At 36.4% G+C, this 22,398-nt stretch overlaps 4 protein-coding genes across 6 annotated transcripts; 1 reads left to right on the forward strand and 3 right to left on the reverse strand.

Moving 5' to 3' along the window:
- Positions 1-2,198: 2,198 nt before the first annotated feature.
- LOC108206655 (NADH dehydrogenase [ubiquinone] flavoprotein 1, mitochondrial) lies at positions 2,199-7,043 on the reverse strand. The gene is made up of 3 exons (XM_017377026.2): positions 6,928-7,043; positions 3,201-4,674; positions 2,199-2,432 (listed from the first exon to the last, which is right to left on the reverse strand). The coding sequence occupies exons 1-2, from the start codon at positions 6,928-6,930 to the stop codon at positions 3,214-3,216; spliced, it is 1,464 nt and encodes a 487-aa protein (XP_017232515.1). The 5' UTR covers positions 6,931-7,043; the 3' UTR covers positions 2,199-2,432; positions 3,201-3,213.
- A 2,380-nt stretch (positions 7,044-9,423) lies between these two features.
- LOC108207652 (uncharacterized) lies at positions 9,424-13,606 on the forward strand. 2 transcript variants are annotated; one of them, XM_064087828.1, is made up of 4 exons: positions 9,424-9,887; positions 11,014-11,289; positions 11,538-11,675; positions 11,928-13,606. In XM_064087828.1, exons 1-4 carry the CDS (start codon positions 9,594-9,596, stop codon positions 13,485-13,487), a joined length of 2,268 nt encoding a protein of 755 aa, XP_063943898.1. In that variant the 5' UTR covers positions 9,424-9,593; the 3' UTR covers positions 13,488-13,606. The 2 variants fall into 2 exon arrangements, with proteins under 2 accessions (XP_063943898.1, XP_017233575.1); XM_017378086.2 differs by having other exon boundaries at positions 9,425-9,887; positions 11,931-13,606.
- LOC108205599 (lipoxygenase 6, chloroplastic) lies at positions 13,504-17,941 on the reverse strand. The gene is made up of 9 exons (XM_017375563.2): positions 17,377-17,941; positions 16,769-17,046; positions 16,445-16,682; positions 16,037-16,369; positions 15,771-15,856; positions 15,581-15,688; positions 15,089-15,390; positions 14,696-14,959; positions 13,504-14,602 (listed from the first exon to the last, which is right to left on the reverse strand). The coding sequence occupies exons 1-9, from the start codon at positions 17,783-17,785 to the stop codon at positions 13,843-13,845; spliced, it is 2,778 nt and encodes a 925-aa protein (XP_017231052.1). The 5' UTR covers positions 17,786-17,941; the 3' UTR covers positions 13,504-13,842.
- A 1,445-nt stretch (positions 17,942-19,386) lies between these two features.
- LOC108209715 (uncharacterized) lies at positions 19,387-22,365 on the reverse strand. 2 transcript variants are annotated; one of them, XM_017380776.2, is made up of 3 exons: positions 20,548-22,292; positions 20,302-20,383; positions 19,387-19,749 (listed from the first exon to the last, which is right to left on the reverse strand). In XM_017380776.2, exons 1-3 carry the CDS (start codon positions 21,288-21,290, stop codon positions 19,540-19,542), a joined length of 1,035 nt encoding a protein of 344 aa, XP_017236265.1. In that variant the 5' UTR covers positions 21,291-22,292; the 3' UTR covers positions 19,387-19,539. The 2 variants fall into 2 exon arrangements, with proteins under 2 accessions (XP_017236265.1, XP_063943900.1); XM_064087830.1 differs by having other exon boundaries at positions 19,607-19,762; positions 20,548-22,365.
- Positions 22,366-22,398: the final 33 nt, after the last annotated feature.

A 22,398-nucleotide genomic window follows, 5' to 3' on the forward strand; every position in this document is an offset into this window, starting at 1 on the left:
AATTAACATTGTTTTATTTATTACTCCCTCCATCCCACAATACATGTCACTTTGACTTTTTTCACGTAATTTGAGGTGCAAATAAAACATATGTCTATATATTTTTTTCAATTTTTTTTTAATAAAAATACGGATGTTATACTTTTATTCAGAAAAAGAAAATTTGAAAAATAATATATAGAAGTATGTTTTATTTGCACATCAGATTACGTGCAAAAAAATCAAAATGACATGTATTTTGGGACAGAGGGAGTAACATAAATATTAACAGTATAGGTTTGACTACTAATTACCCCCTCTGTCCCTTTCATTTTTTAATATTTCTTTTTCACTGCTTGACACGCATTTTAATGCGTTTATAAAACATAGTTCTACAACTTTTTTCTAAAATTTTTTTTTACTGAACAAAAATTTATACACTAAACTTTTATTCAGAAAAAGAAAATTTAGAAAAAAAGTTATAGAATTATGTTTTCAAGAGCATTAAAGTATGTGCCACGCCCCCGTCCCCCAATGTTAAGAATTGAGAGGGACGGAGGGAGTACTAATTATTCTTACATGATCTTGAAAATCGAAAAAATACATTTTAAAGTAGAATACACGTAGATTCTAGTTTATTTTTCAAATTACTTCCTTCATTCCAGTATAATAGTCGTTTTGACTTTTTGCACGTATTTTGAAGTGCATAAAAAACATATTTCTAAATATTAATTTTCAAATTTTCTTGTTTTGAATAAAAATAGGGATGTTAAACTTTTATTCAAGAAAAGAAAAATTCAAAAATAATGTATAAAAGTATGTTTTTTTTACATCTCAAACTACGTGCACAAAGTCAAAGCGATTATTATTTTGAAATGGGAGTATTTTATATATGTAAATTTAAGTCAAAATTTGATCAATTTAACCCTAAAAAGTCAATTGGGACGGAGGGTGTGATACACATCGGTGGATATTCGCACATTGTAAAATAATGTGTTAGTTAAAATTTTGCTAGGACCATCAATTTTTAATCCTCAGAAGCAGTATTGTAAAAAGCGGAAATCGGACGTAGTTGGTGAAATTACGCAACAAGGATTAACATAGGATTGATTGAATTGTTCGGGGATTAATCGGATTGATCGATAATTAATCAAAAATTTAATCAGTTGACGAGTTATGAAATATGAATTAATCGGTGATTCACCGAGTTTTGGAACATAGATGAAAAGTGAATTCTCTTTGTATGCGGGACTATACCAACATTTTCACAATAAAGAGCATTTCTTTTGAAAAGCACAAAAAGAGTTTGAAAGAATAGATGTACCAGAAACAAAAATATAGGCCCCCGTAACTCTGTTGCACGTTGGATCCCACCGTTTCCTGCGATTTTTTGGTGGGTGGCCGACGAATAGGTAAGTTGTCAGCCCAGATGTCAAATTCCATTTTACCTTTTCCAACATTCAAAGCAATTAAATATCTAGTTTTGTTCTGCTATTATATTTCATTATTATAATAAAAAGAAAATAGATTTATTATTGAAGGGGCTGCTTAAATATTCTATATCTTATGAATAAGAATATAATCTCTATTTGATTATACGGACTTGATTCGTGCAAGTAATTACATTTTATCTTTGAACGACTTGACATAAATTTAAGTTTTGGCCATTCAATTCACAGTGTGTCAAGTTCTTCCTCTTTGAATATTTGTATCAAATCTCCTCATTACTCAAGGTTTTTGATGGAGATGTTGACTATCGGGTCTGGATCTAAGATTATACCTACCTAATTTATTGACACTTATGCTTGTTTTATTAATCAACGACTTTTAACAATTCGACTTCTTCCGTTACCATTAGTGCTCATTTATTTTACTCTGTACCCCCGTGAGAATAACTTACCAAAGACCCCCTTAATTATCTCTCTTTCAGAAAGGTGCTTGACAACTGCTAGAGCCATGAAAACAACAGTGTAATGTTTTTTACCCCATGGATAATATGTTGTCGATATCTACCTCATACCTTCTTAACCCGATCTTTTTCATCGAGATGCTAGATAGCTGCTCGGGCTATGAAATTTACAGTGTAATTTGCCGAGCATTTTCATACTGGCCGACTACATTTCTGAAGAAACTATAGCTCATGTTTGAACACATACCGTCTCATGATTACACAGTGGTTACAGCATTACCTGAATGAATCCTGATTATACGATCTTGCATTAAAAAACAACAAACAATTTTAACAATTCTGTATAATCATGAGTGATTTTATATTATTGGTTTACAAACATCAGAATAGAAATCATAGCATCTCATTTGGTGCAATCCAGAGCAAATATATTAGTATAACACAACAAACATCTCACTGCAGATAATAGTTGGGCGAATCTCTGGTAACTTACTTTGTCATGCCCAGAGGTAAATTCACATCTTTATCCATTAGGATGCTTCATCTGCATAAAAGGAGAAAATCATTACATGATCTGGCACTAACTGTAAGCACCAAAATGACAATACAAACATTTAACAGCAATATGTATCAGCAGTGAAATAGGATATACTTGCTCCGAAGTCACAGTGATTTTAAATAACCAATTTTATGAGCTAAATTTATCAAAGTTATGTGCTCGAGTTTCCAAGTCAAACAAGATCTGGTCCAGTGTTCGAATCATTAAATTGGTATCCTTAACATGATTCTTACTGGTTTCCTTAATCACACGAACTAGAGAAGACAAAGGAGGAACCCGATTTATGTGTGTGTGATTTTTGTAAAACTGAAGTATGCTAAATAGTTGATAATTTAAATGTCTGAGACACAGACATGCATTTGTTCTTGTAATGAGCAATACTCCTAGAAAGCCACATTCGTGATCTATCGTACTCCATATCCTTCAAACACATTCTGATTATTTCAGAATACACTGTTCGATGCACAAGTTATCATTTCTATTGAACAATTGTGAACCTCAACAGCGTACCACTCTGTCTATGGTGCTTAGCAGATCCAATTATTAGCAGATTAGACATAACGCTCTCTTTATATTGCAGATGTATTTTGAGTCCTATTTTCCTCTCGGTTTTTATTAGCTATGGTCAACAAAAGGAAAGGTCTATAGGCTGGGATCACATATGCACTTGCCTCCTATAACTGCAAATGATGGAACAACCAACACTCTTGGTATTAAGGATTAAAATGAAAAGAACAAGGGACAAGGGCTAACCTGATACAGGCAATCAGGCGGCAGCAGCCTGCTGGAGCTCCCTATCTGCCCGCTCCCTGATTCTCCTTTCAAGCTCTGGTCTGAAGTGCCTGATAAGACCTTGAACAGGCCATGCAGCAGCATCACCCAAAGCACAAATTGTGTGCCCTTCAATCTGCTTTGTGACTTCTTGAAGCATGTCAATCTCCTCCAACTTTGCATTCCCAACCTTCATTCTCTCCATGATCATCCATAGCCATCCTGTGCCCTCCCTGCAAGGTGTACACTGTCCACAACTCTCATGCTTGTAAAAGTAAGATAGCCTTGCAATTGCATCTACAACATCAGTTGACTTGTCCATGACAATGACAGCTGCAGTTCCCAAGCCTGACTGAGCAGCCTTGAGCGCATCAAAGTCCATTAGCACATCCTCACATACATTCTTGGGTATTAACGGAACAGATGAACCACCTGGTATAACTGCAAGCAAGTTGTCCCATCCACCTCTGACACCACCACAGTGCCTCTCTAAAAGCTCTTTCAATGGTATACTCATCTCTTCCTCAACTGTACAAGGCTTGTTTACGTGACCAGAAACACAAAATAGTTTTGTACCAGAATTGTTTTTCCTACCAAAGCTAGAAAACCACTCTGGTCCACGCCTCAAAATTGTCGGGGAAACTGCAACAGTTTCCACGTTTGTAACAGTTGTAGGACATCCATATAGCCCTGCATTAGCAGGAAATGGAGGCTTTAGTCTAGGTTTTCCTTGTTTTCCTTCAAGACTCTCTAGAAGTGCGGTCTCTTCACCGCATATATAGGCACCCGCACCAAAGTGGATATGTACATCAAAATCATAACCAGATCCACAAGCATTCTTCCCCAAATATCCAGCTTTGTATGCTTCTTGCCTAGCCTTTTCAAGGTTTAGTCGTTCATTCACATATTCACCTCTAATGTAAATGTATGCAGCAGAAGCCCTCATTCCTACTCCAGCTATCAGGCATCCCTCTAGTAACTTGTGTGGATCATGACGCATAATTTCTCTGTCCTTGCAAGTTCCAGGTTCACTCTCATCGGCATTAACTACAAGATATGAAGGGCGACCATCAGATACCTTCGGCATAAAGGACCACTTAAGTCCGGATGGAAAACCAGCACCGCCACGTCCTCGGAGGCCAGATTTCTTCATTTCATTTACAATCCAATCAGTGCCCTTAAGAACAAGGTCTTTTGTTCTATGCCAATCACCTCGTTTAATAGCTCCTTTAAGAAACGGATCATGTAAACCATAAACATTTGTGAAGATACGATCTTCATCTTTCAGGCCACCAAAGTGAGTTTTCTCTGGAGGAGGCGGTGGGGGCGGAGGCTGCGGAGTACTAGCAGTAGTTGCAGACTGGGTACTGAAGAGTCTAGTACCTATTTCCCAGTGCTCATTGTGAAGCCGAGATAATGCAACTCTATGTAGAGAAAGTATGCTCTTTATAGGCGCCTAGTAACAAAATGGCGGAAATATACAATAATTAGAGCGACAATACTAGTCCACAAACAATTAAGAGTACATACACCACTGATTATTGAGTCAGACGAGAGTTCATTACGATCAGGAAAAGCCATCCCAGAAATATTTAGGCCTTGTTTGGAAGTTAGAGGTTTGACCATGCGAATCATCTAATATTGGTGTTTGGTAGTTAGCAGATTGAAATAGCGGGTTGGACTCAAAAAGCTAATTTAGAAAAAACTACTTGAAGGAGTTTTTTTGATTAGAGGATTGACATGTGTCTAGTAGCCTTTTCAATTAGAGGAATGACATGTGTCTAGTTCAAGTACAAAAAACTAATCAAACAACTATTTACCAAACAGTTTCATCTAAAACAACTACTTCAATCCACTAGTCAAAACAACTACTTTAATCAGCCAGTCAAAACAAGTAATTCAATCTGCTAACCGCTAATTGACAAACAAGGCCTTAATAACTACACTTAGCTAAACTTTTCAAGCAGGCCTTCAGTATCATACTTATATCAGTATATTCATCTATCACTAGCAAGTAAAGAATTATTGTTTAGGCAAAATCACGAAAGTTTCTAAATCTTGATTATGAGAAACACAGGATTGACCTCAGAATTTCACTCCAAATTAATTTATCAAAAATTGATACATGTACATGCGAGCACTCTTTAACTTGAAAAGACAGAATGTTTTCAGAGAATAATTTGTAGTAACTTCTAATTTCTGATGAACTGAAGAATAACCATCATTGTCAAGGTGCACAACAAATAACTGAAAATTACTTGGATAGTGCAGCTAACAGAAGTATCACTGACATTGAGGACTGAAATCGGATACACGGGGTATGGTTTTACCTTCCAAGACAAACACAAACCATCATGTAACTTTTTTGGACTCAAACTTTATCTACTCCAAGACAAACAAGACGCCAGTACAAGATAACTAGTATCTTTTCCCTTACAAAAATGAAGATATATGAAATATAAAATATTAAAAATATGATTTAAAACTAATTAAAAAACACATCATCACATATTAGTATTAGTATTAGAAAAATATTTACAAATAGATATAAACCAGTTTATTATTTATACTAATAATTCATAATATATAAAAACATTGTAAAAGCTAAATTTCTAAGAGAAAATATAATCGGCCGGTTAATATAATTTAATCAAACTTCAATTCATTATCACAGAATATCCCATGCAAAAATTATCCGCATCCAACAATACTAAACTACTAATAATGTAATGTTAAAAATTAATTTTAAATAAAATTTTTTGAACTATATACTAGCCCGTGCGTCGCGCGGGTTTAAGGCTAGTATCATTGAAAAGCAGGTAGTCTAATCTAAGTATCTTAAACAGTATGATACTAATACAGTTGGTATTAGTGCAGCTGTAAAAACAAAACCATTGCAAAATAAGATAGCATTAGCATTTCAGAGTTAGTTAGAGAGTTACAGGTGTCAATTTCTTATTGGATACTTAGTGTTAGTTAGTTAACCAAATCAGTTTATATACTTGTAAACAGACGCTTCCAGATTCATTCAAGTAAATAGAATTTTACATTTTCTCTCTCAAACTTGTTCTTGTTGTCTTCTACATTTCTATCAGTATGATACAAGTTCACATATCTAACTTTTGAAACCAATAAATTTAATATAGAAAGCCTCTGTCACTAAAAAAACCATGTAATTGTGGTTGGAATTCCATGTGATGAGCAGCGCAGACCCAGGAACTGTATTTAGAGGGGCGGGGGGCCTAACTAGTACTTTAAAAATTACGGATGAGAAAATACAATCCAATACATTAACACTAACATCATTCGAATTCATTACATAAATTTTTTTTTAAAAAAAATCTTACAATAACCTTCTTCTAGGTGCCATATTTTGAAATCTTATTATAATATCTTCGACATCAATTGAATTTTTGGGAGGGCTAAATTAGTATTGCAAGTTGTAACGAAAGGTGGTGCTCTGAAGCAGCGATCTATTCAACACACACACACACACTACCGGCAGCAATATTGTATCGGTGAATGCATACTTTGTAGTCAATTTGTATCGTTTCAATTCAACAAAAGAAAGCTAGCATTATAGCATATACGAATAACGTTGATAATCATGATTAAACTCTACCTAAAAATCACGACACACAACAATGATTACTATTATATTAACGACAGAGGGAGAGGGAGAGGGAGAGGGAGAGAGAGAATGTGTTACCATTAGAATTTGCAAGATGGAGGAGATGGAGGTGGAAAATGGAAGTGTGTCGTGGTGATTAGTACAACGCTCTCGCCTACACAATTAATCACCATGTATAAATGTCCATCCATAATTCTGTGTTGAGTCGGTACTGTGTCTATTTAATGAAGTGATTGGGCAATGGGCCCAAACTTTCTATCGACTGGATCGGGCTTCTGTGTTTTTCTTTATTCAACTTTTTGGGCCTGAAATTTACAACCGCCAGTCTGCCATGCCGCTGCTTGTGGAGTTGTGGGTGCGGCCTCTCAAAATATTTTGAAGTCCAATATTCCTCTCAGTAGAGCTGGCAATTAGTATCATGTGCTTTCGTACGTAGGGATGAACAAAAAACCGATTAACCCGTCAAACCGTCCCAACCCGTCTCTAATTTCGTCCGAACAAACTGACCCGTATCAAACAGAAAAATAATCAGGTTTGATTTTTATTAAACCGAATAGATTGGGTTGTGTAAGGGTTTTTAAATTATTAACCCCCATCCAACCCGACCTAACCCGTTTATATTAGTCTATTGCGATTCTTATTTTAAAAAAAAAGAGTTCAACTAGTTACATTTGCAATTTGCTATATCATTGTTATTTTCATAATATATCTTCAATGTCATTCCTCTAACAAAAACCCATCCTGAAAAAAGCTTAATTATCCACAATTATCTCACAAATGCTCAAAATTTTCGAATTATCTCAGCCATACCTGATGATAGAGTAACAAATTAAACTTTTACTACAAGAAGCAGTGCTACTACTTTGCCGGACACCTAGACTAACTTCTGTAATACCAGCACATATATTCAATAACTATGAAGTATGCATTTGTTTTGATAATTTTGTGTTGTTGGAGTTTTTATTTTGACCGGATAAAACCCAACCCTACCCGACTCAATCCGACGTATGAATAATAGGGTTGGGTTGAAAATATTTTTCAGGTTTAACGGGTTCGAATTTTTATAACCGACTATATTGGATTGAGTTGAATTTTCACCGTCAACCCGGTCAACCCGACCTGTGTTCACCCCTATTCGTAGATATGTTTGTGTCCAGAATAATAAACCTCGTTTTGTATTCTATCGTGCGTCCTATTTTCGTGAAATGATAATTAAAAATATAAAAAGAAATAAATATAAAAATATAATATTTTTAGATATTTTAAAAAAACCGAATTAATAAGTAATTACAAAATATATAAATTTAATTATTTCATATATTGTTCATGTACAAAAAATGTGAAAATGTATTCATATTTTTCAGTTTGTATTTGTGTCAATTTCTCTTGACGTGTACTATTTATATAAGACTGTACTACATGATTCGTATGTTATTTTGTTTTATAAATTTATTTATCTAAGGATTTTTGTTATATCAAGTAGAATAAAATTAATATCTTGTTTGTGCAAGGATGTGGATTAACTTTTTATTTAAAAAAAATATATCAAAATTGACATGTAAGAAGAAAAATATATAAAATAATATCTTTAACCAATTATAAGAGTCGCTATCTGAAGTTAATATGGTCAACCAAGGACCAGGATCCTCTGTCTCCTTACCGTGTCTCCCTATATGTCTCTTATTTTTTATTGGTCAGTTTTTTACATTGCACGTGATCCTCTAGCTTTTTGAATTACTTTTTACACATAAATTTTTATATTCTCAGTCTTGTTATTTTGTTGCATAAAATATTAACTCCATGATATACAGTTTTTATTTTATCTAAAAATTTAGTATTAGTTGTTTCTCTAACAAATGTACAAGTAAATTTCCTTCATATATATATATATAGAAAAAATTCACTATGTAGAAAATAATTTTAGTAGATTAAATATTATATAAGAAAACATTTCAATATTTTAATATAATTTTAGTCATTATAAAGAATTTTTTTCTTGTTAGTTTAATAACATTAAAAATATGTTTTCAAAAATTAAATTAATTATTTAATATAGAAAATATAATAGTAGAAATTACTATATAATATTATATTTATATCATATAAAAAATTTTAGTTGATTATGTACTATAAAAAATATTTGAATAACAAAAGGAACCTTATATAAATTTGAAAAATTTTAACGGTAAGAAACTATGTGAGAAAGAACAAAGAGAAACCGCACATCACGTGCAATGTAAGGAACTGACTAATAAAAAAGAAAAGATATATAGAACTAACCAATAGAAAAGAGGGGATATATAAGGAGACACAGAAAGGCGACAGAGGATCCGGACTCCCACCAATGTAGGTGTCTTTAAACGTAGACAATGTGTTGTGAAATGATGTGTTGTTTTTGACTGCTTATAACTTATAAGTTACACACACAAATCACTCACCACATGTCACGCAGAAGCCTGCAAATCTTTTTATTTCCCCTTCAACATTCCTGCAGGCCAAGTCCGGCTACTCCATTTTTAACCTGTGTCCTTATTGCTCACTCTTTTATTTTACCGTCTCCTCTAGACCCCTGCCACCCAGACCACGTCAACTCATCAATCCAACATTCGCAGTAATTAAAAAATAACCAGATTTCCCCTCAAGTCTAATAAATACCCATGCTTTATTACCTTCTCCTTTCTGGCTCATCCCAACACTCACATTAATGCTTTTACCCCCTCACCTCTGAGGATTCCGCTTCACCAATGTCTTTGAAACAGGTTTATCCGGTGGCGGACTACGGAGCTCAGGTCTCGCAGCGTCTAGTCGATGCTGCGCACTCTAACCATCCCAAGGTGGCGTTTGATTGCCTCAATGACCCCTTCGTCGATGTTAACTTCATCGGAACGGTAGTCTTGAGGTCCAGGAAGACGGAGATCGTGCTGCATGATCACTCTGCTCTTGAAGTTTGTTTTGAGTTTGAGGAGTTTAAAACGGAGGTCACTGCTTTGTTTCTGGCTGCTAATGCTGGAAATGCTGCTTTCCTTAGGAAATTACTGGTTGGTCCCACTACTTTGTATTTTTTCTACCGCTTCTTTCAAGAGCTCCGAAATCATGTTAAATATTACTCACTCCGTCTCAATTTATAGGTCTATTTTGGAATAAACACACATATTAAGAAAAAAGTTACTCCCTCCATCTCATTTTAAGTGTCCACTTTGCAAATTTCACACATCTTAAGAAACAATTAATGTAATGTTGTTATCATTGTCTTCACACACCTATTCAGCTTGATTTTTATAAATATTAATTACGTATAGCACAACTCTTAGTGTGTATTTGACCTTTCTTCATTGGAACTAGTTGGTTGTATTTAATACAATATTGAAACTAGTAAAAAATTGCATGGGTTAAAGAGTATGACACATATTTTGGGAATTTTTTTTTTAGCAAAGTGGACACTTAAAATGGGATGGAGGGAGTAGTTAGATAGAATCTTATCTCATGAATTATTAATTAGTGCATTGATAAGTGAGAATATAGTTGAGTTTCAAAAAAATCACAATAAATATAGGGATTTAGTGCATTGAGAAATGAGAATAATGTTGATTTTCAAAAAAATCACAATTAATATGTAGATAAATTTGTATTGAAAGAAGAGAGGGACTTTTGGGACAATTTTTTTTCTTCAAAAGAGACCTATAAATTGAGACCGAGGGAGTAGCTCTATTGAGTTATACTCCCTCCGTCCCTTTTTATCTGTCCATTTTGGAAAATAAAACACATACCAAGGAATAATTGAATGTATGAACTTTTTCATTAAATACCTCTAATTAATATCTTGAAAATGGTGGAATACCTCTACTTTATGTCTTGAAAACATGAATTCAACCAAGTTTTAAATAAGTCAAGCCTTGAAAATTGAAATTATGGAGATATATTTGAAATACTATCATTAAATTAGTTTTGAAAGTATAAACGGACAGATAAATAGGGACAAATTTTTACTTCTAAAGTGGACAGATAAATAGGGACGGAGGGAGTAATTAGGAATGTATCTCGAATTTTTTGATATTTATAGTAGTGCCAATTAAATTAATTTTGTCAGATAGATGGCATGTATCTCAGTGTTGGTGTGTTATAATTCAAGTTGTTTAAATCAAGGTTGTTCATAATGTGTGGCAGAGTGTTGGTGCTTGTGCAAACCAGAAACTGTTTCGGGGATATGCATTGACAGCAGCAGTAAGGGAGGGCTATATTGGGATAGTGGAGATACTGCTGAAAGGAGGTGCTTCGCAGTCTGCATGTGAAGAGGCCTTGTTGGAGGCGAGCTATCTTGGACGTGCCAGAGCTGCTAAGCTTCTCATGGAAGCCAGCATGATCCGTCCACATGTTGCAGTTCATGCTCTTGTTACTGCATCCTGTAGAGGGTTTGTTGATTTTGTTGAGACACTCATCAAAGTAAGCCCTAGTGTTTGTTTCTCGAAAAGTTTATGTAAAGCTTGCTAAGTAATAGACAAAATTGTCATAATTTTCTTTTTGGAAATCAAATCTGACATTGATAACATAGTGTCTACTGATACTGAAATCAAATTTCACGATCCTTACCACCAGATTTCCCTGTACGTTAAATTACTTCATTGAGAAAGTATGTTTGTTTGCTTGTTTATGGACTTGCTTATTGACGTATATATATTTATTGATGGCAGTGTGGAGTTGATGCCAGTGCTACAGCTCGTGTGTTGCTTCAGTCGTCGAAGCCTTCTTTGTATGCAAATGTTGATTGCAACGCGCTTGTAGCTGCTATTGTGAGTAGGCAGACTGCTGTCGTGGAGCTACTATTGAAGGTAACTATCTTCTTTAGGTACTTCACTATATCATCTTTTGCCACTGCCCTCCAACCTGCTCTATGTTGGTCTCTAGATATGTTGATGGTCCACCTATTACCTGTTGGCCTTACGTTGTAAAGCGTGATGTGGTGTGACCATTAGCAAGAACAGGAATGTGGCTCTGACAAACCTCTTTCTATATGTGTTTTCTTTACTGGAGTCAGATTACAACAATATGATAGTGATGGATATCATTTTGATATTGGGCAGCAGGTTGGTGGTGCTGGAATCGACACTAAGGTGAGACTTGGAGCATGGTCCTGGGACACTTCTACAGGAGAAGAGTTTCGGGTGGGAGCTGGATTAGCTGAGCCATACAACGCCCTCTGGTGTGCAGTTGAGTATTTTGAATCCAGTGGTGCTATCTTGCGCATGCTTCTGCAACACATTTCCCCTGATGTACCTCATTTAGGTAGGACAGTCATTCACCATGGTATCTTATGTGGGAATGCCAGGGCTGTGGAGGTGCTTTTAAGTTGTAGTGCTAATGCAGAATTCCCTGTCAAGACAGCCGAAAGAACAGAGTTCTTCCCTCTACATCTGGCAGCTAGACTTGGGTCTACAAATATTTTGCAGCATCTAATCAATGCAGGTTGCTATCTCAATTCAAAATCAGAAGCCGGTGAGACAGCTATGATGATCTGTGCAAGATATAAACATGTCGAGTGTCTTAAACTTCTGGCATTGGCTGATGCTGATTTTGGTTTGCTAAGTTCAGCGGGTGAGTGTGTCGGGTCAATTGCTGAATCAGTGCAGTGGACAACTGAATTTCAGCAAGTAGTTCTAGAAGTAATTCAAGCCGAGAAGGTTCCCTATTCTAGCAACATCGATGTATTTTTCCCTTTAAGATATGTTATTCAAGCAGATAATACAGCAGCCTTGAGAAAACTACTGGACAAATCTTTTACTGATCTCGATCAACAGGATAAGAATGGATTCTCCGCTGCAATGGTTGCTGCAGCAGGCGGTCATGTGGAGGCTTTCCAGTTACTTGTTTATGCTGGGGCTGATCTATTGCTGCTTAACAAAAATGGGGAGACCGCTGTTAGTCTGTCAGAAGCTAACTGGAACCGTGATGAATTTGGAAAGATTATGCTTGAACATGCTCTTGGCAATAAAAAAAAATGTTCTGGTGGATTTTATGCTTTACACCGTGCTGCACGTCAAGGCGACATAGACTCGGTTGGGATGCTTATGACCAGGGGCTATGATTTGAACATCCCTGATAGTGACGGCTACACTCCTCTCATGCTAGCAGCAAAGGAAGGACATGGCAACATATGTGAGCTTCTGATCACATTTGGCGCGAGGCTTGATTTTGAGAATGCTAGGCATGAAACAGCACTAATACTAGCAAGGAAGAAAGGTTCGGGTAATCAAGCAGAAGGGATACTATTAGATGAGCTTGCACGAAATCTTGTGTTAGGAGGGGCATCTGTGAAGAAGTACCGTAAGAAAGGTAAAAGATCCCCGCATGGGAAGTCACTGAGAATGATTGATACCGTAGGAGTATTAAGCTGGGGTAAATCAAGTAAGAGGAATGTGATTTGCAGAGGGGCTGAGGTTGGCCCAAGCTCAGGATTCAGATGGAACCGCAGGAAAAAGTACGATGCTGATAACCCTGGAATCTTTCGTGTGATCACTACAAAGAACAAGGAGTTTCATTTTTTGTGTGATGGTGGAACTAGTATGGCTGAGTTGTGGGTTAGGGGGATCAGTATAGTTACTCGAGAAGCTATATTTGGTGGTAAACAGGAATGTGCACAATAAAGCATGGTTACTTAGCTTCAAGAAACTTTTTTGTTTGTATTATAGAAATTGTTCAGACTGCAAATAGTTTTTGTACAATTTCAACTGCAACTAAAGCCTCTGTCAAAGTTTGTTCTTCAGCCTTCACGAACACTAAGCTATATATAATACTCTACTGTCTAACAACGATACTACAATGATGGCATTCGTCGTAGAACACTCTGATGACTGATGAGCTCACAACCGCTGATAATACAAAATCTTGGATGATTGCAGATTTAAGACCTTTGAGCAAAAAAATGTCATGAATTTACAGCTCTGGGAACTACAGTGTTATCAAGTTAATGAAGCTTTCAGTTGCCTATGGCCCAATGCCTCATATAGAGATACTGTTGGGAATGCCCCGACCGGTTACCCCAGGTCCTGATGATGGACGCAGAAGTTCATATGGTGGGATGCCAGCACCACAGCGGTTTTTCAGACGACTATCCTTGTTTCTTTTCTTTATAATCTCTTCTATCTCCTCGAGTTTAGCAGAAAACTTTTTGTAAAGTTTAACAACTTCATTATCACATATCCAATGGCCCTGAAGTTCGTGTATCTGACCCAGGTACTCCTCATCTGGAGAGTGTGTTGACAATGTGTCCTGGACAGCCATCACTTTGGTTGCCTGAAGTTGAGTTGGTAATGACGACAGAAAACTTTGCTGAGGGTTGTGTATGAACTTCTCATAATCAGGGTCACTCTCATGAGGGATGAACTTTCTAAGGAGAGTTGGACGATTAGGCACATACCCACCAAAGGGGTACTGGCCAAAGTTTATTGCTGCGTGCTGACCAGAAGCAATCCAGATCATTATGGTAAGAATGCCAGACAAATCCTCTTTAGTTTTTAGGTTAGGCCACCATGGTTCATTTCTTTTATCAAAATGGCCCTTGTTCTTAATTTCAGACCACCAAGCTTGAAGTTCAATATCGGCTGTAACAGAATTAACGTCTGAATAGTAATACTTAACATAAGATTCAACTAGTTCTTTTATTGCTGACCAGATAAGAAGCCCATCTGCAGCATATGGGTAGTCTTCAATCACAAGTTTGATACCATTAGGATTTGAAGAATCTTCAACAGCCATGCCCCTGCAATTTTCTCAGAATATAAACCAAGTGCGCAAATGGATACATAATATATTTGCAAGAGTTCTGACTAGTGCACGAATAAGATGACAAGACCTTTGAATCAGATCTGCTGGGAGAGCTTCCATATCAAACCGCCACTTACTATAGCCTGCAGAGCTTAATTCCATAGCATACTTCCCTGGGCTAAAAGAAGCCTCAATAATTCCTCCTCCATTAATTAAGCTTTGTCGTGCAAGTGCATTGATTTCTAATGTGTAGCGCATATGTGGATGGAGTAGCTTGTAGATGGGATGCACTGAGCTAAGCTGCCTATGTGTGGCAATTATGTAAGGCTCCATGCAAGCATGGGTCCTCAACCTGAAAATATATCACCTTTATTATTGCAGCAAATATATGGACTATATCTTATGTGGGTTGATTGTGTCTCTGTGTGACCAAGCTCAAAGAAACGTTCCTATGGAAAAATATTTTTATGTCTAGATTTACCAGTGGTTCACAAGTTGGTGTATTCCAGCATCATTCGAAGAAACATGGGCTTTAGCTTGTTTCCAAATCCAGTGAGTTGTAGCATCATTCCCATGAGTGAACACACGTTTGTTCTGGGGTGAGTTGCTTGTTGGAGGAAGTGAAAGCTCAATAACAATTGGTAGTAGATGACCCGTACGATTGTAGAAGAAAATTGTCCTAGAGGCATACGCCTTCCTCCCTGGCAAGGAGCTCATTTTCTCCATAAATGGCAAAAGCAAGTCATGGTAGTCAAGTAAAAATAGTTTCTTTTCCTGAATAGCCTGTTTCATCCAATATGAAAGACCAAAGATCATCACTGTGCCGAAGCATAAGGGGAATGGTATGCCTAAGTACACATTTTCCAGTTTAGAGCACAACTAAGAGAAGTGTGAAAGGACATGTCAACAGCCTCCAGAATTCTCACTCTGTATATGTAGCAAATCCATCTACAAAATCAGTAAAAAAATATACCTCTTCGACACTCATTCCGTGTAGTTCTTCCTCAATAATCTCTTTTGTTATTGCAGATTCTGCTGGACCATAGACAGCTGGATCTAGTTTGCTGAGAATCGGAAATTCCTGTACAATGCAGCCAACTTACTTAGCACTCCAAATGACAGTTAGCATTGAGAACCTGAATCATGAATTGTCCAAGTACTACCTTCAATAGTTCAATATTCACTGGGTTAACCCCGGCTATAGCCTGTCGTGCAAACTCATTATCACGCAACCATGCAAATCTATCCCCTGCAAATGGAACACTCAAATGATGACAATATATTTTAAAATTTGGTATTGGATATTTCAAGTTTACATGAAGTTTTTCCAAATTAAATACAGACTAGCATTATGTACCCATGTGGAGATGAGATCAGTGTTAGGATTGATCATTAAATAATAGGAAGGTAATGGAAACAGAAAACATACTCTTTATAACATCTGGAATTTCATACTTTAGTAACTTTTCACCAACAGTTAGGACTTGATTCATCAAGTTTCCGAGAAAGGGATTCTCTGTGACCTCCTTTTGTTCTTCATTACTTAAAACAAAACCAACTTTGTATAACTTATCTATGTCAGTGAAGCATGTGAAAGGAATGTCTGTGCTTGATAATGAAGCAGCTATAGATGGAATAAGGTTGTGTAATAGAGCTTTCAGCCTTCCAGCTGAGAAAGTGTTTTGTTTAATCTCCTCAAAAGTTTCATCGCGTGGAACATAGACTGGATGAGGTTTCTCTATTCTACTTTCGAATGATGGATCTGTATAAAATTCATCATGTCATGCAGGTAAATACACAAATTGTAAGGAAACAGAAAAAATGTCAAATTAAGTACCTGATTTAGATGGTGGTCTGCCAGTCCGACAGCGCCTAGGATATGGCCTTTCTTGGTCACCTATAACAGGCCTTGCTAACTCCTTACTCTTATCAGGGGCACCCAGATCATTGTAAGGAGCATAATCATAAATCCTTTCATGTGGCTTTCTCTCACCTCTCCCATTTCCCCGAATGCTGAGTAAATCTTCACGTCGAAGATCCTTGATGCCAGCTGGTGTTTGAGATGGCAAGTAGACCTGACCTCAACAGAAGGGAATTCTTATCAAATAACCTGCCAACTTCTACCCAAATTAGTTGATCTAATCACATAAAGGATTCTTACTTCATTTCTGAATATAATTCTACTTTCAGGATTAGCATTACGTGAGTGAATCCAGGTATGACCAGGGAAAAATAGAGGACCCTCACGAAAGCCATGAACAATGATCTCCCTCAGAAAAAACTCCTTGCCATAATAGTTGGTTATGAGAATAGCTCCAGGAAGTCCAAAGTCATGCGGAACAGTGAAACTAGCAGCATATTCAACAATATTTGGATGGTTTGATGGCTTGGGCATCCAGCCTCTTACAAAGGAATCTATGCTTTTGCCAGACTTAGTTACTGCAAGTACAAAAATGACCAATATTCAGAGAAGACCTAAAAGAATTATCCTACGAATTTCAAAGAACCTCCTGTCTCCAATACTGAATCACATTACCATTCAGGATCACATCAAAAATAGAAGTCTAGATTTAGCGACAAGATCACATTCTTAGCATGTGTAGATAAAAGACAAAAAAACATCAACCTTATTCAGCAAAATTAAGCAGAAGCTGCCAATTTTAAGATAAAATTAAGCATGTCATTCAATCTCGAAAATCTGATATAAACATTAGCACATTACTAAACTCAAGTACTCATCACAACTAGGAATGTAAAAAAGAAACAAACCAGGATCAATATCTTGACTGATGAGCTGAATCAAGATCCCCTGACCAATCCCAATAATAAAAGACTCCCACTGATCCTCAATCTTCTCACTCAACTTCTCTTTGAGCTTCTTTCTTATTGTGATCACTGCCTTGACATCAATTCCATCTTTACTAGTACTTTTACTCACTGGCTCAGAATCTTGATTCACCTGCACTTGTTCTGCAGCACTGCTGCTCTTGTTATTATCCCCATTCCTACTTACCACTGCTTTTACTAAAGCTCTCTGCTTCTGTGGTGGCCTGTAAGAAGGAACCAGATGGGTAATTTTCCAACTGAATTTTCCGGTGACTGAGGTCTCCGAATGTCGCCGGACGGTGGGTCTCCAGCTCAAGTCTTGTATTGACTTGTTGGCTCTCAGGCTCAGCATCTTAAGAATATAGTACTAGAAAGAATCAAAGCTAGCTGTGATCTTGATTTAAGTAGAGCAGTGATGTGTCTATCTATCTGGTATTTATTGTATTTGTACAAGGATTTAACTAGTCATTATTACATGATCCAACGTGCCTCACATGTTTTGCCAAAGGGCTTTACGATTCTTGGTGAGTTTGTATTGTGGTCATACATGATGTAAGAAAATGACATTATATTGGCAGTTGGCAGGATAATATTAATTTATGAAATTATAATTTATATGAGTTGTAAATCTGTGTCTGAACGGAGGGTGCACATCATATTATAAAAAGGTCAGTAATATCATTCATTATTTATTAATAATAATCAAATATTGAATATTGAATAAGATATTGACTACAGCTTGTACATTATATATTTTAGGTGAGATGTTTTGATTAAATAAATTAGTGACCATAACAATTTGACCGAGTAAAAGAAAAAGAGAACGCATTGCAGTTGAAAAATTTGTTGAGATCTCCTTAATACTGTATGTATAACGGGCCGTAGTCTACTCTAACAGTGAAAAAGAAAAGTGAAAGTAGATAAATCAAGATACGTGGCAGTGTGGGGCACGTGTAAACTCAGAATAGAAGATTGCGGAGCAGTATGTTTTGGCACAAAAGGACAAAGTTTGTTTCGGTAAAAGATTTTGGTTGAAGATCGTTGGAACGAGAAATAGAGTCAGGGATATCGATTTAAGATATTATATTTTATATAGTGGGTTGGTTAAGTGCCGTAAAAATATCCAAAATATAACTTCAAAATGTAATTTCATGTCTGTATTTATAAAAACACAGTTTAAAGTTATGGTTTTAGTTGAAAATGCAACTTCAGAAAATCAAAATTCAAATAAAAACACAGTTTAAAGTTATAGTTTCGATTGAAAATGCAACTTCAGAAAATCAAAATACAACATAAAGTTGAAGTGACAATTGAACTAATTTTTCAAAAAATGAATTAAAACTCATTTGTGTTAAAATAGTGACTTTTGAATTTTTTTTCTCACAGGTCAGACTCTTTAGCCTAATCTAATAGGAAGTCTTCTCTTTTAAGTATAGATCCGTTGAGGGTGCCTGCCTTCAGTAATATGCACATGCTTGATGCTTCAGTGATAAATTTTTGACGCGGTTATCTATTTTTTTACTTGTTTTAGTCAGGTTCTGTGTAGTTTTGAGATGATCTTCAACACATTGACTGAGAATGAACATCAACAATGTGCAATATACAATGCATAATTTACAACACAGTTTGCAACTTCAGAAACGCTTCAAGAATAGCTCATAGCTTTAATCTCTTTTTAAGTCTCTTAATAACACACACATAATAATTAATATGGATTTTCTAGCGTGTGTTCATGGCACACATTAAAAATCACTTTTTTGTTAAGTGACCGATTCCTATTGACTACAATCTCATTGATAATGATGACTTCCTGCATGCACAAAAGTCTCCATCAATAAAAATCTTCCACTACTTAGAAGGATCCTAACTAATATAGTGCCCTACATAAGATATCAATTCAGCACCTAAATCAAAATTCCACAAAATTAAAGCAAGAGGATTCTGACAGCTGAGTCAAATGCAACTTCAAACTTTATTCAAGAGGATACAACGTTGAAACAAGTTCGTTCAAAATATTCACCGGCCCAGGTTATAACTCAGGAGGAGATATGTATAGCGTTACAGATTATGATGCCTAATTACATGCGAAATTCATTATAGTAAGTACTACCAGCAGGAAGTAGGTCGCTTAAAAGAGAAGGAGAAAGGTAGACGACCTGTCCTCCTTATATAATCTGCCCTTTCTGAAGTTTGCACAGCCTGTTCATTTAGAACAGACTCGGCATTTGCACGCTTCTCCTCTGCAATTCTCCTCGTTGAGGCAAGCTTGTTTGTGTACCTCTCTTGGGCTCTGGATTTTAGTCTTTCAGCCTTCACCTACACGTAAAATCTGGAGAAATCAGAAGCTGATCAATCTCTACAAATGTATACTTGACATTTAGTTGGCTGCTTCTCCTTCAAAGCAAACTATTGAAGTAAGTTGTTACAACACTTTCTTCAGGTAGAAAAGATGAGAGCTGAATGATCCAAGATTGGAGCCACAAATTTATCTTCTAATTTATGATCTGATTACCACAGAAATCTCATGCTCTTAAGTATTTCTATACTTAATAATTCCTGAACAGATAGAAACCATGGTCGATGTCATGTGCATTTCCAATTGATAAAGCTTTTCTATTTTCACCTTTTCTATAAACTGCTGTCAGTATGTTATGTGTTCTATATGCAGATTAACTTCACAGAGTATCGCAAAAAGGCACGAAATCTCGATCAGTAACAGAAGGAAATCTCTAAAACTCTACAAATTGTATTAATTAAAAGTACCTTCGGACTAGGGTCGAACAGTTCAGGTGCAATAATAATTACAATTAAAAATAATTGTGCATTTAAGCGTATGTGGGGGAATAAAAAAATGTGAACTGTAAATACCTCCATTTTTTTCATTTCCATCTCAGCTTTCCTCTTCTCATGATTTTCCCATACTTGTATCTTCACTTCTTCTCGTTTGAACCTGCATAACCATACAGAAATATTCAGTGGTGGTCACAGAAACACATGCATACTGCTGATATGCACTTAAGTTTCACTATATATATATTTAAAAGTAAAGAGTATGTCAAACACTAAATTATAGGTTTCAACAATTTAAATATGCACAAGGTTTTGAGCACAAACCTTGCCAAGCATCTGGCACGTTCAGCCTCATCCCAAGCCATTGCTCGGGTTTCTAGAGGATTCAGCTTCTTAGCTTGGTCTGCCTTGTTATTAGGCATGAAACTTATCTGTCCAGCCACTTCTCCTGTATCTAGAGATTTTATCCCCACTTGACCTTCATCAACAGCTTGCACCCCATTTTGACCCCTTGCTGGAATTAAGAGTCTTGATGCTCTAAGGATTTGTGGTGCTGGATTCATAACTCTGAGGGGAGTCGCGGCTCTTGAAGGCTCTTGACTGGCACTAGGTGTCATGTCAGTCCCCATGTCCCTCAGGCATATTGATCGAACAACTGGAATTGCATTCTCAGGTTTATTTAACCTCCACCCTGACTCGTCATTGTCAACTTTCTTGGTTTCCACCTCAAAACTAGTACTCGAAGCGCCTGGACATACTTTTAGTTCATCATCACTACTTGAATAATCCTCCTTTATTGGCACTGGAGCTATCAACCTCCTATCATCAGCGTTTGAATAACGAGGCTCAGTTTTAGATTGGTTTTTCTCTCCCCCTCTTGAGAGATTAACTAACCACTTTTGTGCATCATCCCATTTTGATGGAGTAGGTTTTCCCAGAGTTGTTCGAGATTGTGAAGTACAACTCTTTCCATTTGCTCTTTTGAACTCAAAACTAGCAACACCATTAACTGGATTTTCATGCGCAGGGGTTTGATTCAGGCAGCCATTATCATCTGTGGATCTCATTAGCACTAAACTATAGCTAATATTTAAAATGAACTTGACTAGGAGCAGAAATAACAAAAAACATGTAGACACGACCGTCAGCCTTGTGAAACAGGCTCAAGAACCTATTATTGCCCCATCACTTGATGAAGAACAGATATCAGCACTTCAAATATGTTTTTGAAACAAAAGCTTGACAATCACTAATACATCCACGACAATGGAAATGGGCTACATTAACTCACACCCCTGGAGCTTAAAAAGAAGGAAATTTATAGAGAAAGTAACAGATACAAAGCTAGCATAAAAATCAACAATTTCAAGATTTTTGCTCTTAAAATGGAAACAGCATTCTCTTGAGTACAACCACTATACGATTCTAACATAAATGCAACAAATAACCAAAAGCCATGTACAATCCAGTATGTACTGTTACTTGCATCAACACTATACTAGTTGGACAATAGTTTAAGAGAAGAAGCAGTTTATATTCTACTAAATTTTGTTGTAAATGGTGTGTGAGCAGAGGGGTAATAATGCAAATATGTTAGAACTTCACAAATCTGCAAACCCTCGAAGCTGTGAATTAAAGATAAAAATCAGTGAAAAATGCATCGAGTCACAGCTAGCCAAGAAGCAGATAGTTTTTAGAAAGGGTTGATAGCATGGATGTTTAAGATATCAAGAACAGATCCATCCAACCTTTAAAAGATTTTCATGGCAAAAAGCAACAACAGATGCAACAAAAGTAAAAATTGAAGCACTTAGGAAACAAAACTATAGAAAACCCACATATTTTAGTCCTTTATCTTGCATTGAAGTTGATGGACTTGACTAGATAGTACAACTAAAGCAGTGGGGTGCCACTTGCTTATGGGAGAATTCACTTACTTGGGAATCTAAAAAGAGCCCAGGTGACACCAATAAGATAGACTCATACGGTAGTCCTTTTAACGGTAACTAACATTGAGCAGGCAATTTTAATTGCAGCTACCAAAAGTCTGAATCTAATAATGGTATGCATGTATATGTATTGTTACTCTGAGTTTTCCTACATTTCACATGGCATGCTCATCTTCTTCTGCAACACTGTTAGTGTTAGTAGTCATTATTTACTGCCCTGTACTCT

This window comes from Daucus carota, chromosome 2, assembly GCF_001625215.2.
Source record: "Daucus carota subsp. sativus chromosome 2, DH1 v3.0, whole genome shotgun sequence".
Taxonomy (NCBI): Eukaryota; Viridiplantae; Streptophyta; class Magnoliopsida; order Apiales; family Apiaceae; genus Daucus; species Daucus carota.

Excerpts from the sequence above, each read along its gene's own strand:
- LOC108209715 (XM_017380776.2), bottom strand. The coding sequence starts at position 21,290 with ATGAGATCCACAGATGATAATGGCTGCCTGAATCAAACCCCTGCGCAT. Across the intron at positions 20,384-20,547 it reads CGTGCCAGATGCTTGGCAAG|GTTCAAACGAGAAGAAGTGA; the intron begins GTTTGTGCTCAA and ends ATGGTTATGCAG. Across the intron at positions 19,750-20,301 it reads TGGAAATGAAAAAAATGGAG|GTGAAGGCTGAAAGACTAAA; the intron begins GTATTTACAGTT and ends TTTTACGTGTAG.
- LOC108207652 (XM_064087828.1), top strand. The coding sequence starts at position 9,594 with ATGTCTTTGAAACAGGTTTATCCGGTGGCGGACTACGGAGCTCAGGTC. Across the intron at positions 11,290-11,537 it reads TTGTTGAGACACTCATCAAA|TGTGGAGTTGATGCCAGTGC; the intron begins GTAAGCCCTAGT and ends TATTGATGGCAG. Across the intron at positions 11,676-11,927 it reads TCGTGGAGCTACTATTGAAG|CAGGTTGGTGGTGCTGGAAT; the intron begins GTAACTATCTTC and ends GATATTGGGCAG.
- LOC108205599 (XM_017375563.2), bottom strand. The coding sequence starts at position 17,785 with ATGCTGAGCCTGAGAGCCAACAAGTCAATACAAGACTTGAGCTGGAGA. Across the intron at positions 16,370-16,444 it reads CAGACCACCATCTAAATCAG|ATCCATCATTCGAAAGTAGA; the intron begins GTACTTAATTTG and ends AATTTTATACAG. Across the intron at positions 15,391-15,580 it reads ACGGAATGAGTGTCGAAGAG|GCTATTCAGGAAAAGAAACT; the intron begins GTATATTTTTTT and ends TGGATGAAACAG.